The sequence below is a fragment of the Oncorhynchus mykiss genome, chromosome 17, assembly GCF_013265735.2.
Source record: "Oncorhynchus mykiss isolate Arlee chromosome 17, USDA_OmykA_1.1, whole genome shotgun sequence".
Lineage (NCBI taxonomy): Eukaryota > Metazoa > Chordata > Actinopteri > Salmoniformes > Salmonidae > Oncorhynchus > Oncorhynchus mykiss.
The window spans coordinates 39,214,644-39,230,933 of NC_048581.1; the positions used below are offsets into that span (position 1 = coordinate 39,214,644).

Sequence of the window (16,290 nt, forward strand, 5' to 3'; positions counted from 1 at the left end):
GTGCACAACTTGGCAAAATGTTTAATTTAGGTGTTCCGTTAAAACAAGGGAAAGTTGTGATAGGCAGGGTAGGAAGACGGACCAAAGAAAAACAGGAACCAGATCGCAAGGGACAGCCCTGTGTACAAAAACACACAACCTATGGTATATCAGAGCATGTCAAACATAACATAATGCTGTCATACATTAGTTAATTTCCCCTTCTGAAGGTGGAATTTAGACAAAATTGACATTTAAAACATAGAAAATATGAAATCTGAAGCAGCATGTCAAATTACAAAATAGTGGGGTAAGTTGACAAACTCAGGAAAGCCATAAGTTAAATAAACCTCACTGCCTGTAATTTGGAGTCTGAATACAATCAATTTATTCTCGCTTCACACACACATCAAATTCCATTACTCTGAGAAGCCCAAACACCCTAATATATATATTTTTACCTCCTATATTGTTAATGTTTCTTAAATATGAAAATGAACAAACACTCACAGAGGCAGACATAATCTCACTCAGTCACTTCAGTTTGAACAGATACAGTATAGACAATGAGAAATGTCATTGTGTTTTCAAAATGTAAATAGTTGGTTAGGTTGTCACATCAAAGAAAGATAACCGTGTGAACCATCACCCAGAGAAGCATTTCAAGGAAACCTTGTGGAGTTGCCCTCATAGATATGTGCACGTTTGAAAGCCAGAGTATCTGGAAGAATATTCATGATATAGTTCAATAAATCCTGCCCAAATAAAATGTAAGACCAACACCAATAGCCCTAAAGATGGGAATCAAATTCTCCCCGCTGGACATCGCTATTAATAAATATAATGTACAATAGGTATATTTTAAGTGCATATTTTGATAAATGGATTAAATAACAGCGGATTGCCATGTGAACACATGACGCCAAGGGGATATTGTGCATCAACAACAAAAATGTATACAGGGTATTGTAATATCTTCCAACGTATTGTCGCACTACACATAAAACGGGTATGAGGTATTAGAAATTCTACATTGAAGCTTATTGTCAGTGTTGAGGAGTCATTTTTACACTTTCTTTTCAAAATATATTCTGTGCACTAAGAGAAGGGGGGTGGAAGGAGTGAAGCAATGCTTTACAGTAGAGAACGAGTTGGGGGACTTCAAGAACAGTTTGGTCGCTCCAGAGATTTGGAGTTTTCAGTGGTTGAAGGTACAACATGCCATTGTCCCTCTTTAGGAGGCTGAGCTTGACAGTAAGCGAAAGGTTGTCAAGTTTTTTTAAGTCTCCGTTTATTCAGACTTTTCCTATTCCTTTCTGAAACACATACCATAGAAGGTATGGAGTAAAAGCAGTGACTAGTTGGCGGCCCATGCCTCCAGATCCTTCATTTCGTCATCATCTTCCTCCTTTGCTGTAAGAATGAACCACATTCGATAAAATTAGTAAGATTTTTTTTTAATCGGCCTATAAAGATCGACAAAAAAACGTTCAGGTTTGAATAGAAGTCAGGTAGCGTTACACTGACTGGTGAAATACTGGTTGGAAACGGTAAAAACCTTATACTACTGGGAAGACTACGTTTACAGGTAGATGTTTTCAGAATAAAAAATGTGTGTGTGTGTAGACAGTATTTTATCATTTCAAATCAATTCCCGTCAGTGTACTTCAGAGACATGAGCTAGCATTAAAGCTGGCTAAGCTTTAGTGGCTAAGCCAATATATCCATTACCTGCTGGTCTTACAGGTAAGGATGTGGAGGGCACATTTGGCAGCGGTACATTATCTGTGCCAGTGATTTCCAGGAGATTTTTGTCTAGTTCCTCTTGTTCCAGTTCTTCCAATTCTGCTAAGAGATCATCCTACACAAAGAAAGAAAAAATAATTAAGGGTTAGACAGGTCTATAACGTCCAAATAAGATAAGGATACATTTCAAAACAACAACGACGAACACCTTTAGTCTGATTCGGTAAGGCAGTGGTTCCCAAAATTGGGGTGTCAGAAATGTTCAGTTGTTCAACTAACCCATGTCAGCTAACATTTTTAACCCATTATGTTTGGGTATCACATGATATCACATGAATACACATAAGCCATGGTAAAATGTGTAGAATTTCAGGAGCTTTAAAGCTGCAACATTTTCTTTCTGGCAACAAGAGCAGTGTGCAGTTTCTGTCATGGACAGAGCTTGTACCCATAGAAATAAACGTGGCACAGGTTGCTGAGGTCTCATGGGTCGCGAGGTGGAGGTTTGGGACTAAGCCAATAAATGACAATATCCATCCAGACCATTGCCACCTAGGAAATGTGTGGTGTGACCAGACCTTCTCAAATGGGGATGTTGAAAAAGTTTGGGAAGCACTGCGGTAAAGGAAACATCCTAGCTCAGCTTACCTCATCAAATTCCTCTCCGAACCCTACAGGTTTAGAAATAGCGTCAGAGATTTCTTGAGCCAGCTCCTGCTGCTCTGTGATGTCCTGCATTAAGTCATCCACTTTGTCTATGTCCCTATGGGCAAAAACACAAAAGACCATTTAATAATTCATAGCAAATTCAGGAAAGAATAATAGTGACATTTTGAACGTTTTTCTGGCAGAAGCCATTTTATGATATTACTACACCATAAGGTGAAATTATGCGATTTCCAAACATTTACATTGAGAGGATGTAGGATAGAGATATGGAAAATCAACCTCACTGCAGATATTTATGGAAGTTACTTTGCATTCTGAATAATGAAGCATGTATAATAAAGTGTGAAAATGCGTAACAGAGTGTACAAAACATTATGAACACCTTCCTAATATTGAGTGGCACTCCTTTTTGCCCTCAGAACAGCCTCAATTTTTTTTGGACTCTACAAGATGTCGAAAGAGTTCCACAGGGATGCTGGCCCATGTTGACTCCAATGCTTGGCTGGAAGTCCATTCGGTGGTGGACTATTCTTGATACGGGAAACTATTGAGTGTGAAAAACCCAGCCACGTTAGGGTTCTTGACACACTCAAACAGCACTTAAATCCTTTGTTTTGCCCATTCACACCCCGAATGGCACACATTTAAGCCATGTCTCAAGGCTTAAAAATTCTTCTTTATGTCTCTCTTGACTAAGCCCCATCAATGCCGGGCGGGTTCTACTAAGCGATATGGAATTGTTTTAAGAAGGTCATACCAAGGATCATTTAGCTATTTGATTTAGAATTGTAAAAAAATATATAAAACAATGATTTGATAAATTACATTAGGCCTTACTATTTTAATCCATTCTTTTTTTTTTTTACTGGTACCGGGGGAACTTCAGACGAGTCTTGTGAGGCGTCCTACAGCAAAACAACCGGCATGTTTGTGAGAGTCGCATCTTTCATATTAGTGTGCAGCCCAAACTGTTCGGACGCTACAGACAGAAGTTGGCAGATCAGCTGTATCGACTTCAGAAGAGTCCCAACATGCTTGTGAGGGTTGTAGAGCAAAAGGAACACCATGGTGTTTGTGAGAGTCTCATCTTTCCATAGAGGGGTCATAATAGTTTATAGGTCAAACGTTTGAACACCACATATGATTTTGTGAGAAGACCAATTTTCGGGATGTCTCATGGTCTGACAAACACCGCTCTAGCTCTGGCACGTTTCACCGCAGATGCGGAAGTGCGACATCGGCGGATGTGGGGTGGATTGAGACGCAGCCAATGCAAAAAAACAAATATCTTTAGCTTAAACTGACAGAATGATTTGATTTTGATTATGCTAATTAGATTTCCGCGGCGGAAATCGACTCTAGGGGTTTAACCTGTCTCCTCCACTTCATCTACACTGATTGAAGTGGATTTAACAGGTGCCATCAATAAGGGATCATTGCATTCACCTGGTCAGTCTGTCATGGAAAGAGCAGTTGCTCCTAATGTTTTGCACACTCAATATGTACCATTGACTTGCATTGGAATTGTGACACAAATTATAAAAAATGTGCATTTGAAACAATGGCCAGATAAACAAAACCAAAGCATTGGTTACTTTCATACCTGGTCCATAGACTGCTCACAGGGTAATTAAGTCCATATGTAATTTTGTCATTTGGGTGAAGAAAATACTCCAAGCCGCAGCTCCATACTACTTGTCAAACAGAGAACTGATACTATATACTCGTTGTTAGGGTGGGATTGGTTTGGGGGGGGGGGTCCGTCGATGGCTTTTTACCACTTCTTTGGACTCCTTGTCTCACTCATTAGCTAGGTTTCTGCTAAATTAAAATATGAAAATTTTCCCACTAGTGATGTGTTTCCATCAAATTGACTTGTTGCAGATAAAAGGCTGTGTATGAGGACGTTGCACACGTAAAAAATACTTTAACGGTTAAAGTTAAATGGGTTTCATTGCATATTCAAGGTTTAGTCACACACACAAAAAATCCTAGACAAACGTGAAGTAGAACATTAATGTTGGCCTAGGTCAGAGGCACCTCAGAGGTGTGTGTGTGTGCGCGCCAAGGTTATTATAGTTATGTTTAAATTAGTTTTTTATTTCTATTAAAAATTCTGTTAAGTTTCAGTAAGTTTTCAAGCCTGATTTAATAGTTTGTATTTAGTTTGAGTTTTTATTACATTTCTATTGTATGCTTGTACTATTTTGTTTTTAGTTTTAGAGTTAGGGAAAGAAATTAGCAGATTTCTTCCCTGTTAGCTAGTGATAGCTGGTGATAGTGATGCAGAAGCTAAGCCTATCTCCTGGCAGCATTTACCCGCCAGATTCAGAAGCTTGCAAACCCTATTAGAAAAAAAAGCTTGAAAACCACATTTGATTTTGGCCAAAAGTTTACAGAAAAAAAATCTACAGCTGAACATAATCCATGATGGTTTAAATTTAATTTAGTTTGAGTCAAAGTTAAGTTTCAGTATAGTTTTAGTTTTTCAAAACGGGTTTGTAAATGATTTCCTTTCAGGTTACGAAAGTTTTTTTCAGTTTATTATTATTATAATAATAATAATAATAATAATAATAATAATAATAAAAGTGACGGTGGCCCTTACATGTTTTCATGGGCTGCCTTCATGGCCTTGGCGGCAAAGCCCATGTTCTTCAGCACTTCGGTGTTGGTGTTGGCGTTCTCTAGCGCCTCCCTCTGGAACTCAATGGTGGACAGCGTGCCGTCGATCTGGCCCAACTGTTGCTCGTACCGCTTTTTCCGTTTCAAGGCCTGCAGAGCAGCTGGATGCAAGAGGAGAGGAAGGAGAAGCGACTGTGAGAGGTTGTGGGATGGGAATACTAATGGAGCAGAAAAGCCCTAAAGCACTGCAAGAGGAAATAGAAAATCTAACATTGTTGTTCAACTGATTCGTTTCTTTGGTTGGTTTTGGCTAAGTCAGTATTCACTGGGTGACCATGTATAAGCTTATAATAAGAAAGCTTACACAAGTTTACAATATGTACTTAATTGAGGTGAGACAGGCTGAAGTATCTTCGATGTGATAAGATGGTTTTACTTTGTAGCTTGTAGATTTCTGCATCACATCTTATTTGATTGAGCACATCTGTCACTCCAGACAATTTACATTTAAAAAATGCTGAAAGTACTTTTTGAAGACACCATTTTCCTGCAACATTTGTGACCAAAAATTATACAAAATATGTATTATGTCTTACTGTCCTGTGGCTTCAGCTTGCTTCTGTTTTTTGGGTTGAGCTAAGCTACTCCATAAACATAGGCTAGCTAGCATAATGACCTATTGACATGTCAGGGACATCACCTGATGTGCAAATATTTCCCCTGCTACTACAACTAAGGCAACCTGAAGGCACTACCACCAGCTTCACTACCACCCCATATAGTCCACTCGAGCATGTGGTTACCTATCATTTAGCCTCAGTTCCATGCTTCCTGCATGCATGTTAATGCGGACGAGACTTAGGAGAATGGTAACGCGAGACTACCAATCATTAAGCACTGAAAGAATCAACTCTATTGATTATCTGAACAGTCACATAGTTTGAAGGACTGCGTGAGCTAGACTGCATAACACCTCCATCAAAAGTTCCCTTAGAGAGAGAGAAGCAGAAACATGGAAATCGACCGTCCAAGATCGGTTACAGCTTAATCGCATTTCTAGAAGAAAACTGAGGTGTGTCTATTTCTATTGCTTTAATGTTGTTTTACTATCTGACAGAGCGTAGGCCTCTCTTTTACTGCACACAACCTAATCGTGTTATGTGTCAAGTCTAATCACCACTCCAATCATAGCTGCTCTACTATTACACCTCAACAATGTTTGGCCTGAGGGGAAAGGGTCCAAAGTTGCAATTGTGCCCCTTAAGTTGCACGCAGAGCGGCGGGCGGGTTGGCCCATTGATTTAATGAATCCTAGGCAGGGGGGCTCTGCGGTGCTCCTGTCTGTGGAAGCCACTCAGCTGAGGGCGGAGAAAATAGTACGGGTTTTGAGCCCGACAAAATACGCCTACATTGTGTAGAGACCAACGATCCCGTTTGTTGTCAGCTCGAATGTTGGTCATTAAAACATTGTTTGATTGGATGTCAAGATGAACTCCGCTCATTGGTCAACCATGCGCTGCAGCCGCTTAAGACTCCGCTAATTAAATCTTTAGGCCCTGTGCCAGAGGCGAACCGCACCGCTTGCAAAACTGCTTGCGTGTAGCCGCCCTCCTCCCATTGAAGTTTATGAGACCTTCGCCGTTTACTGCGGCCCATCTGTAAGCACCTATCTGGTTTATTCTCTATTATTGAAGCGGCGGCGCCGTCTTTGACCAAATCACAGTAGAAAATGTAGCCTGTGTGGTGATACCTCAGCACGTACATCCAACTTGCCCACACTAGCTAGCTAGCTGGCTAACTATCAGTTTACAGAGTCACGTTTAACAATAAAAATCATTGTTTTGTAATCTAAATTTTGATTCATAATTTATCTTGCATGTAAATTGGTTTTTATGCATGCTTATGGTGTTATAACGATTCACTTTTTGCATGTCGATAATGTTAATTTTGTCGTCGTGGTCACTGGCGGTAGTCGCTCATGCGTTAAACAATGATGTACATATAAACCCTGGATTTCGATTGCTATTTATGGCCAATGATAGGCTTTGAAACCACCGGTCATCAATATTGGCACTCCTGGGAAAGAGCAGTACTCTATCAGGATTCTAGAATAATTAAATGTTAAGGACAAAATTACATATTTAAAAGAATATGTGGGGACAGTAACATTAGTACTTGCTAAACATGATAATTGAAGGATTTATTTTTATTTTTATGTTAAACTCACATAATATAATTTTAAAGTATGCATTAAGGTGTATGTAATAGAATAAATGTGGCAATAACAAATGTAGACATTAATGAATGCATTTCTATAGCTTCCATGATGGTGGGGGAGTGTCAAGGTGGAGGCACTGTGGCTTCAAAACAGTGCCTCCTGTTTGTCATCTAGTGTAATATACACTACATTTCAAAAGTTTGGGGTCACTTAGAAATGTCCTTGTTTGTGAAAGAAAAGCAATTTTTTGACCATTAAAATAACATAAAATGTATCAGAAATACAGTGTAGACATTGTTAATGTTGTAAATTACTATAATAGCTGGAAATGGGTGATTTTTTTATGGATTATCTACATAGGCGTACAGAGGCCCATTATCAGCAATCATCACTCCTGTGTTCCAAAGGCACGTTGTGTTAGCTAATCCAAGTTTATCATTTTAAAAGGCTAATTGATCATTAGAAAACCCTTTGCAATTATGTTAGCACAGCTGAAAACTGTTGTTCTGATTAAAGAAGCAATCAAACTGGCCTTCTTTAGACTAGTTGACCAGTCTCAATGTCAACAGTGAAGAGGCGACTCCGGGATGCTGGCCTTCTAAGCAGAGTTCCTCTGTCCAGTGTGTGTTCTTTTGCCCATCTTAATCTTTTATTTTTATATGCCAGATATGGCTTTTACTTCGCAACTCTGCCTAGAAGACCAGCATCCCGGAGTCGCCTCTTCACTGTTGACGTTGAGGCTGGTGTTTTAAGGGTACTATTTAATGAAGCTGCCAGTTGAGGACTTGTGGGGCGTATGTTTCTCAAACTAGACACGCTAATGTCCTTGTCCTCTTGCTCAGTTGTGCACCGTGGCCTCCCACTCCTCTTTCTATTCTGGTTAGAGCCAGTTTGCACTGTTCTGTGAAGGGAGTAGGGCAAGTGGAGGAAGGAAAATGGCATCCCTTGAGAAGTCAAGAACAGGATGTCAGGAGAAGTGCAGTATTATCATAAGGAGACGTACAGTGTATTCAGACCCCTTGACTTTACCCAATTTGTTACGTTACAGACTTTTTCTAAAATGGAAATAAAAATATATTTTTTAAATCAACACACAATACCCCATAATGACAAAGCAAACAGTTTTTTTTTTATTTTTTTTTATCTTTGCAAAATGTATTTAAAAAAACCTGAAATATCACATTTACCCTTTACTCAGTACTTTGTTGAAGCACCATTGGCAGCGATTACAGAGTCTTCTTGGGTTCTACAAGCTTGGCACATCTGAATGCCACAAGGACATTCAGAGACTTGTCTCCAAGCCACTCATGTTGTTTTGGCTGTGTGCTTAGGGTCGTTGTCCTGTTAGAAGAAAAAAAAAACAACCTTTGCCCCAGTTCTCATCAAGGATCTCTCTAATCTCTCCCCGTTCATCTTTCCCTCGGTCATGACTAGTCAACCAGTCCCTGCCACTGAAAAACATCCCCACAGCATGATCGTGCTACCACCAGGCTTCAAAGTAGGGATGGTACCAGGTTTCCTCCAGACGTGCCGCTTGGCATTCAGGCCAAAGAGTTCAATCTCGGTTTCATTAGACCAGAGAATCTTGTTTCCCATGGTTTGAGAGTCTTTAGGTGCCTTTGTAGCAAACTCCAAGTGATGTGCCTTTTACTAAGGAGTGGCTTCCATCTGGCCCCCTACCATAAAGGCCTGACTGGTGGAGTGCTGCAGAGATGGTTGTCCTTCTGGAAGGTTCTCTCATCTCCACAGAGAAACTCTGGAGCTCTGTCAGAGTGACCATCGGGTTCTTGGTCAACTCCCTGATCAAAGGCCCTTCTCCCTCGATTGCTCAGTTTGTCCAGGTGGCCGGCTCTAGGAAGAGTCATGGTGGTTCCAATTTTTTCCATTTAAAAATGGAGGCCATTTTGTTGGACCCTACTCGGAGCTCTAAGGACAATTCCTTCAACCTCATGGCTTGGTTTTTGCTCTGACATGCACTGTCCACTGTGGGACCTTTATGTAGACAGGTATGTTTCTTTCCAAATCATGTCCAATCAATTGAATTTACCACAGGTGGACTCCAATCAAGTTGTAGAATCACCTCAAGGATGATCAATGGAAACAGGATGCAGGGTCTGAAAACGTATGTCAATTTTTATTTTTTTTATTTTTTATTTCATACATTTGCAAAGATTTTTAAAAACCTGTTCTTGCTTTGTTATTATGGGGTGTTGCATGTAGATTAGGGAAAAAAATGTATTGAATCACTTTTGGAATAAGGCTGTAACATACTCTTGGAATATGGAGGAGGAATGGAGGGGGGAAAAAGGGAGGCAGAGGAGGTTGAAGAGAGGGAGGAAAAGGCTGTACTTCAAATCAGTTAAAATGGTGAAAAAAAGGGAGATGGTTTGTTAAAAGAAGAATAGTAGAAAGTGTAAGTAGAGTGAGCTGTACGCCGGATCGAAGACGGGAGGAGAAATGGAAGTGAGTGAGGGCAGAAGGTTTGGTGGTGAAGTTCTCGAAACACGAGTCTTGCACCGAGGGTCTGGATAAAGACGAGCCTGTGACATTTTTTTTTTTTTTTTTTAAATGTACCCTTGCCTTTTGGCTGATCCATTGCGGTTTCAGGGTGGGAAAAACAGAGTTGTTGTTGTGGAATCAGTGAAGGTAACCAATAGTGGTCTGGTGATAATTGTTTGTGTTTCTAGTGGTCAGAGGGAGCAGGCACATCACGTTAAACGAATGCGGATAAGAGATGTGAATTGTTTTGCTCTCAAGAAAAGGGTGCCATTGAAAATAGATTACTGGAGGTAGCGGTAAATGTGAAAGTTGACCAACTGAAGGGGAAAGTTTCCCGGTGTTTGTGATGCTCGTCGTTTGGTGCGATGCAGACGGGGTGGCATGAGTGGTGAAACAGAAGTCGTCTGTTCTTTTGAGTTTTGATGTTCTATAAGTTATCCTGTATGAGCTTTTGCTCCAAATATATTGCATTGTTACAGGTGTCAAGCTTATGTGCATGTGGCAGCAGTGTGTACGAGAGAGGTTCCTAGATGTGAGAAGTGTGCAGAAGGGCATGAGACAAAGGAATGTGTAGCATTGGGGAAAGTAATGGTAAGTGTTCATTTTAGGGGTGGAAAACACTGTACACTGCTGCTCATGCCCCCAGGTGATAATTATTTATAACAATGTCTCGACCCTTAGGTCTTCCTCAGGCATCCATATCCCTGGTGGGGGTGGAAGGTCCTATATGTAGGGGCAGTACACAGTGACATCACTTCCTGAACCAGGAGAAAAAAAGGAGGTTCACAATATTAACATTCAATGCATCAAAACATATGATCATAAACAAGGAACATGATCAATATTTACAGTAATATACATACATATACAATATTCAATTGGTAGGGTATTTGTTGAATATTAAAAAACAATCTCTATTGTGACATACAGCAGGTCAGCCACCAGAGGGAGACTCATCGAGGCCTGGTTACAGACGGAGTATACATCACGAGGCGATGGCTCCCTCTGCTGGACGTGCCAGGTTTAGACGGGCTCTCCGGCCAGGACTAATTGGGGCTGATTGTGGTTTGTGAGTAAATCAAGGGCTGATTGCTCACCAGCTGGACGGGTCCCATAAAGCTGCCAGAAGGGCAGCACACGGAAGAAGGGACTGGGGGAAGAAAGGTTATTCCCGTATAGTTGGGGACTGTTCCAGAGGTAAAAGGAGGGAGTTCAGTTTTGTGTACCCCACAGGATACAGCAAGACCCAGAGCCCAGAAGACGGTATACCGGAGAGGGTTTCATGGGGGAGACCTATTATTTTCTTTTGGTTTATTATTTAAATAAACACTCTTGAAACCGAGCTAATCCTACTCTGTCCATGTCTGATCTGTCTAAACGTTTTGACCAAACCCCCTGGTCTGCCACACTATATATACACACACTACCGGTCAAAGGTTTTAGAACACCTACTCATTCAAGGGTTTTTCTTTAAAAAAATTACAATTTTCTACATTGTAGAATAATAGTGAAGACATCAAAACAATGAAGTAACATATACAATCATGTAGTAACCACAGAGAAGGAAAAGCAGCCAACAAGTGCTCAGCATATGTGGTAACTCCTTCAAGACTGTTGGAAAAGCATTCCAGGTGAAGCTGGTTGAGAGAATGCCAAGAGTGAGCAAAGCCGTCATCAAGGCAAAGGGTGGCCATTTGAAGAATCTCAAATATAAAATATATTTAGATTTGTTTAACACCTTTTTGGTTAGTACATGATTCCATGTGTTGTTTCATAGTTTTGATGTCTTCACTATTATTCTACAGTGTAGAAAATTGTAAAAAGAAAAACACCACTTCAGCAGCATCTGGTCTCCTATCCAGGGACCTACCAGGTTCCCGAGCCTGTGTAGTAGAGGTCCACCGATTAATTAGGGCGATTCCAAGTTTTCATAACAAATCGGTAATCTGCATTTTTGGACGCCGATTACATTGCACTGCACGAGGAGACTGCGTGGCAGGCTGACCACCTGTTACGCGAGTGCAGCAAGGAGCCAAGGTAAGTTGCTAGCTAGCATTGAACTTATCTTAACATAATCACTAGCTAACTATACATGGTTGATGAAATTACTAGTTTAACTAGCTTGTCCTGCGTTGCAAATAATCAATGCGGTGCCTGTTAATTTATCATCGAATCACAGCCTACTTCACCAAATAGGTTGATTTAACAAGCGCATTCGCAAAAAAAGCACTATCATTGCACCAATGCACCTAACCATAAAACATCAATGCCTTTCTTAAAATCAAAACACAAGTATATATATTTTTTAAACCTGCATATTTAGTTAAAAGAAATTCATATTAGCAGGCAATGTTAACTAGGGAAATTGTGTCACTTCTCTGGCATTCTGTGTAAGTAGAGTCAGGGTATATGCAGCAGTTTGGGCCGCCTGGCTCATTGCAAACTGTGTGAAGACCATTTCTTCCTAACAAAGACCATAATTAATTTGCCAGAATTTTACATAATTATGACCTAACATTGAAGGTTGTGCAAAGTAACAGCAATATTTAGACTTATGGATGCCACCCGTTCGATAAAATACGTATTTCACTGAAAGAACAAACATTTTGTTTTCTAAATGATAGTTTCTGGATTTTACCATATTAATGACCTACGGCTCGCATTTCTGTGTTTGTTATATTATAATTAAGTCTATGATTTGATATAGCAGTCTGACTGAGCGGTGGTAGGCAGCAGCAGGCTCGTAAGCATTCATTCAAACAGCACTTTCCAATGCTTGAAGCACAGCGCTTTTTATGACTTCAGCGCTGTTTAAGCCTATCAACTGCTGCGATTAGGCTGGCAATACTATAGCGCCTATAAGAAAGTCCAATAGTCAAAGGTATATGAAATACAAATGGTATAGAGAGAAATAGTCCTATAATAACAACAACCTAAAACTTCTTAACTGGGAATATTGAAGACTCATGTTAAAAGGAACCACCAGCTTTCATAGGTTCTCATGTTCTAAGCAAGGAACTTAAAACGTTAGCTTTTAAACATGGCACATATTGCACTTTTACTTTCTTCTCCAACACTGATTTTGCATTATTTAAACAGTAGGTGGCGGCAACACACCTTGTAAGTTTAGTCTGCCAAATCAAATTTATTGGGCACATACACAAGGTTAGCAGATGTTAATGCGAGTGTAGGGAAATGCTTGTAACTAAATGCTGCATAGTTTCCTAAGGACTCGAAGCAAGGCGACCATCTCTATCTGCGCCATCTTGTCAATAAACCACAAAGACGACAAGAGACAAGTGGGGGTACTCAGCGGCGTTCCACTGTCTGTTTGAAAAGTGCTTCAGAGTTGGTTCAGGGAATACTTTCCATGGCCAAATATTCCTTGTGTCTACCTCGACACTATGTTGTCAATTATTCTGAATTTTGATCGGGTTGTTAGAGTACATGATACATTTAGGTTTTAACTAAAGCAAACATTCCTCTCTGAAAGGCTTGCAGGAACAGCCACTTTCATGACAGGTTGTAGGCTTGTTTGTACAACAGTGTGTTACATATTCAGAATAGTTAAGGTAACAAGTCACTTAGGAAGAGGCACAAAGTCTTAGGACCATGTCGTCCATGACATGATGTACAACATCAGGGGCCATGAAATGGCTTCAGAGTAGGCTGGACAATAGAACGAGTCAAAATTCACCCAAGGATAAAAAAAAAATGGCAAAATAACATTGGCTAAACTGGAACACTGGCGCGAGCCCATAGCAAATGAATGGAATCTAATGTTCGCAGAGCCTGTTTTGTCTAAATGGCACCAACTTTTTTTTTTTTGCCTTTTTATTTAACCACTACAATCTGTTCCTAGGACAAAACTGAAAAAAAAAGCACTTGTGTTGAAGGTAAACATCCGCACCTCTATGGTGCCAAGTGTGCTTATGTCTGCATAACGAGAAAGTAGGGGGAAAATTTAAAATGTTGACTAGTTCTGGTCTAGCGATCGATGACAGGAGAGTGCGCTGCCCAATCTTATGTAAATTAGGAAAAGGAGATTATCCGGATAAAAATGGTGTCCGACTTGAAAAAAAATCTAAATATACACATTGTGAGATATTTGGCAAATATACCAGCATGCCTCTTCATAGGAAAACAATGGGGGGAGCTCAGCGTTCCAATGGCAAAAGGTATTTTGGGGCTAGCATTTGATACATATGCTGCCCAGCCTTACATAATTAGAAAACTTAGATTATCATGATTAAAATAGTGTTCAGTTTGAAAAAAAAAAAATCTAAATAAAACACATTGCAAGATATTTGGCAAAATAGAGAGACATACCTATTTTCCCTATAGGAAACAAAAATACGAATTCAGGGTTCCATGAGTCATTTTTTGTTGTTGTTTACATTTGAACGACCAGCAACGTGGGCAGGTCTCATTGCCAACAATAATAAAACAAGCAGTGTGACGTGACACAATAGGCTGGGAATAGAACCTAAGGAAGGCGAGTTAGTGCCACTGTACTCAATAGAACTAATAGGAGCTGGCATGGCGAAAAATACCCTTAAATAAGGCCTGTTTTTTCGTGATTACTTCAAAACTACGGCAAGCAGCGGCGGATGCAATTAAGTAGTTTTGTTTTAAATCAGAAAAAGGCATTGTGTCCAGCCTATTTAGATAAGTAACGTTAGCCTGCAAGTTTCACTGATAAGGGTATAGCTAGCTAGTACAGTAGGCTACATAGCTATATAACGTAGGCTAGCTAGCTACTAACCTATAAATAAAACAGCAATATTTTTACGGTATCAAATCAGTAAGATATTTAACCATCTGGCATATTGCTCAATAATTGGCAACCTACCATACTCGGCTAAATAGCTAGCTACAGGCTCACACACAGGCTTTAAGTTAGCAGCTAGCTTTAGCTCGAACTAACTCGCTAACTATCAACTTCCTTCTTCCTGTCAAGTTGTTGGCAAACAAGCGAGCCAGACAGCTAATACACTAAGAGCGCATCTCTGATAGGTCTCACCTCTTTTATTTTTTGTGCCATTCTTTTTCGCAGTGAGGAGTTCCTGGTCAATCTTTTTCTCCAGAAATTCCTGTTTCTTCGTCAACATTTCCTCTGTGTCTCGAAGTCGCTGAATCGCCTCCTGAGGGCTAGTCATTTTATCCCCTTTACCTCCAGTGCCAAATAACTTCCCGAACAAAGACATATTTGCGCTAAATAACAACAATGATTTATACTACAAGTGCAATGTTAGAAACTAGTCTCGTATCTTTTCACTCGCACAGCTGAACTGATGTTGTTGATATTTGTTCTTGATCTTTCTGACCAGGCCAGAGATACTGTGTTAGAGAGAATTCCGATCTAGAAGCACGGTTTCGACTGCTCCTACAGTTTTGCTTTAGTACTGCAGTTTAATTGACGCCCGGCTCAGAACGACAAAATAGAAAGACAGACGGCCACATAGAGAAGTGGAGGGCAGTGAGTGTTGTGTCTTTTTTTATTTTTTTATTTTTTTTTATTGGAGAAAAATCAGTATACATATAAGAAGGATACAAACAGACAACGATAACATACGCTAGGGGGTATAAACAAATGACAGATTCTACAAAGACCTTAAAAGATGCTCACATATTTATTGTTTTAACAGCTTTCGTATTAGAATAATGTATAATGGTCTTAATGTGCTGCTCGAATTCCTTATAGAAAACCACGCTTTTTCTGATTATTATTATTCATTGCATCTGCCATGAAGCCCAGTTTCATAATACGTCCCAATATGTCCCAACTGCTTGCTTTTTGAAGTAATTGCAAAAAAAACAGGCCTTATTTTAGGGTAATATGCCAGCTCCTATTAGTTCAACAGAGCACATTATCACTTAAAGTAGAACTGACAGCATTTTAGCAACATGCAATCTTATTCAGATCTGATCATATACACCCCCAGGAAGAATGACGTTTTAAAAAACATTTGATGACAAGTGAGCACTTAGATATGGTCATTTTCACAAATTCTTAAAATGTTTGGTAATTACTTATACTGAGGCGTTTGTGAAAGTTCTATAGCAATTCAGAGTGGGAAAGCGGACATGCGTTTTGACAATTAAATGCAGTAAATAAAACTGAATAAGAACTTCTGTCTCATCCAGTCTACGCAGACAGGTGTTCCATAGCCAATCAGAGCTACAGTAGGACTTTATTTTCCACACAGGCCTGCCATCATTCACTTTGAACTGGATTGTGTGTTTACAGGCAGTTGCAACAGAGCGACTTTAGATCATTAGAACACATTAGCCAAAAAATACACCAGAATGGATTTCTGCAAATATGTCAATACCACTTGAGAGTCCTCTTACATTTGGGAACTTTACAGTCCTATTGATCAAACAACCATGAAAAGGTAGTCTCTCCCCGTCAGTTATGCACATCAACAACAAAAAGATCAACAACTAATGCTAGCCAGAGAAAGATGAGCTAAAATCTAACGAAGGAACATTAGATAAACCCTCTTAAACTTTTTTCAGTTAGTTGGCCGTCAAAATTGCACTGATAAACA

The 16,290-nt window shown here is 39.9% G+C and overlaps 1 protein-coding gene and 1 long non-coding RNA gene across 2 annotated transcripts; one reads left to right on the forward strand and one right to left on the reverse strand.

Annotated features, from left to right (window-relative positions):
• Positions 1-6: 6 nt before the first annotated feature.
• On the reverse strand, positions 7-15,145 carry LOC110493874 (charged multivesicular body protein 4b). Its single transcript, XM_021568434.2, has 5 exons — positions 14,760-15,145; positions 5,003-5,180; positions 2,374-2,488; positions 1,711-1,840; positions 7-1,392 (listed from the first exon to the last, which is right to left on the reverse strand). Exons 1-5 carry the CDS (start codon positions 14,941-14,943, stop codon positions 1,337-1,339), a joined length of 663 nt encoding a protein of 220 aa, XP_021424109.1. The 5' UTR covers positions 14,944-15,145; the 3' UTR covers positions 7-1,336.
• Positions 5,620-11,081, forward strand: LOC110493876. The gene is made up of 2 exons (XR_005036979.1): positions 5,620-6,091; positions 10,667-11,081. It is a non-coding gene; the product is annotated as an uncharacterized LOC110493876 (long non-coding RNA).
• Positions 15,146-16,290: the final 1,145 nt, after the last annotated feature.

Bases quoted from the DNA above. Each gene is read 5' to 3' on its own strand.
- LOC110493874 (XM_021568434.2), bottom strand. From the start codon at position 14,943: ATGTCTTTGTTCGGGAAGTTATTTGGCACTGGAGGTAAAGGGGATAAA. The intron at 5,181-14,759 runs GTGAGACCTATC...TCTTGCATCCAG, and splicing joins TGGCACAAAAAATAAAAGAG to CTGCTCTGCAGGCCTTGAAA. The intron at 1,393-1,710 runs GTAATGGATATA...TCATTCTTACAG, and splicing joins CTTACCTGTAAGACCAGCAG to CAAAGGAGGAAGATGATGAC.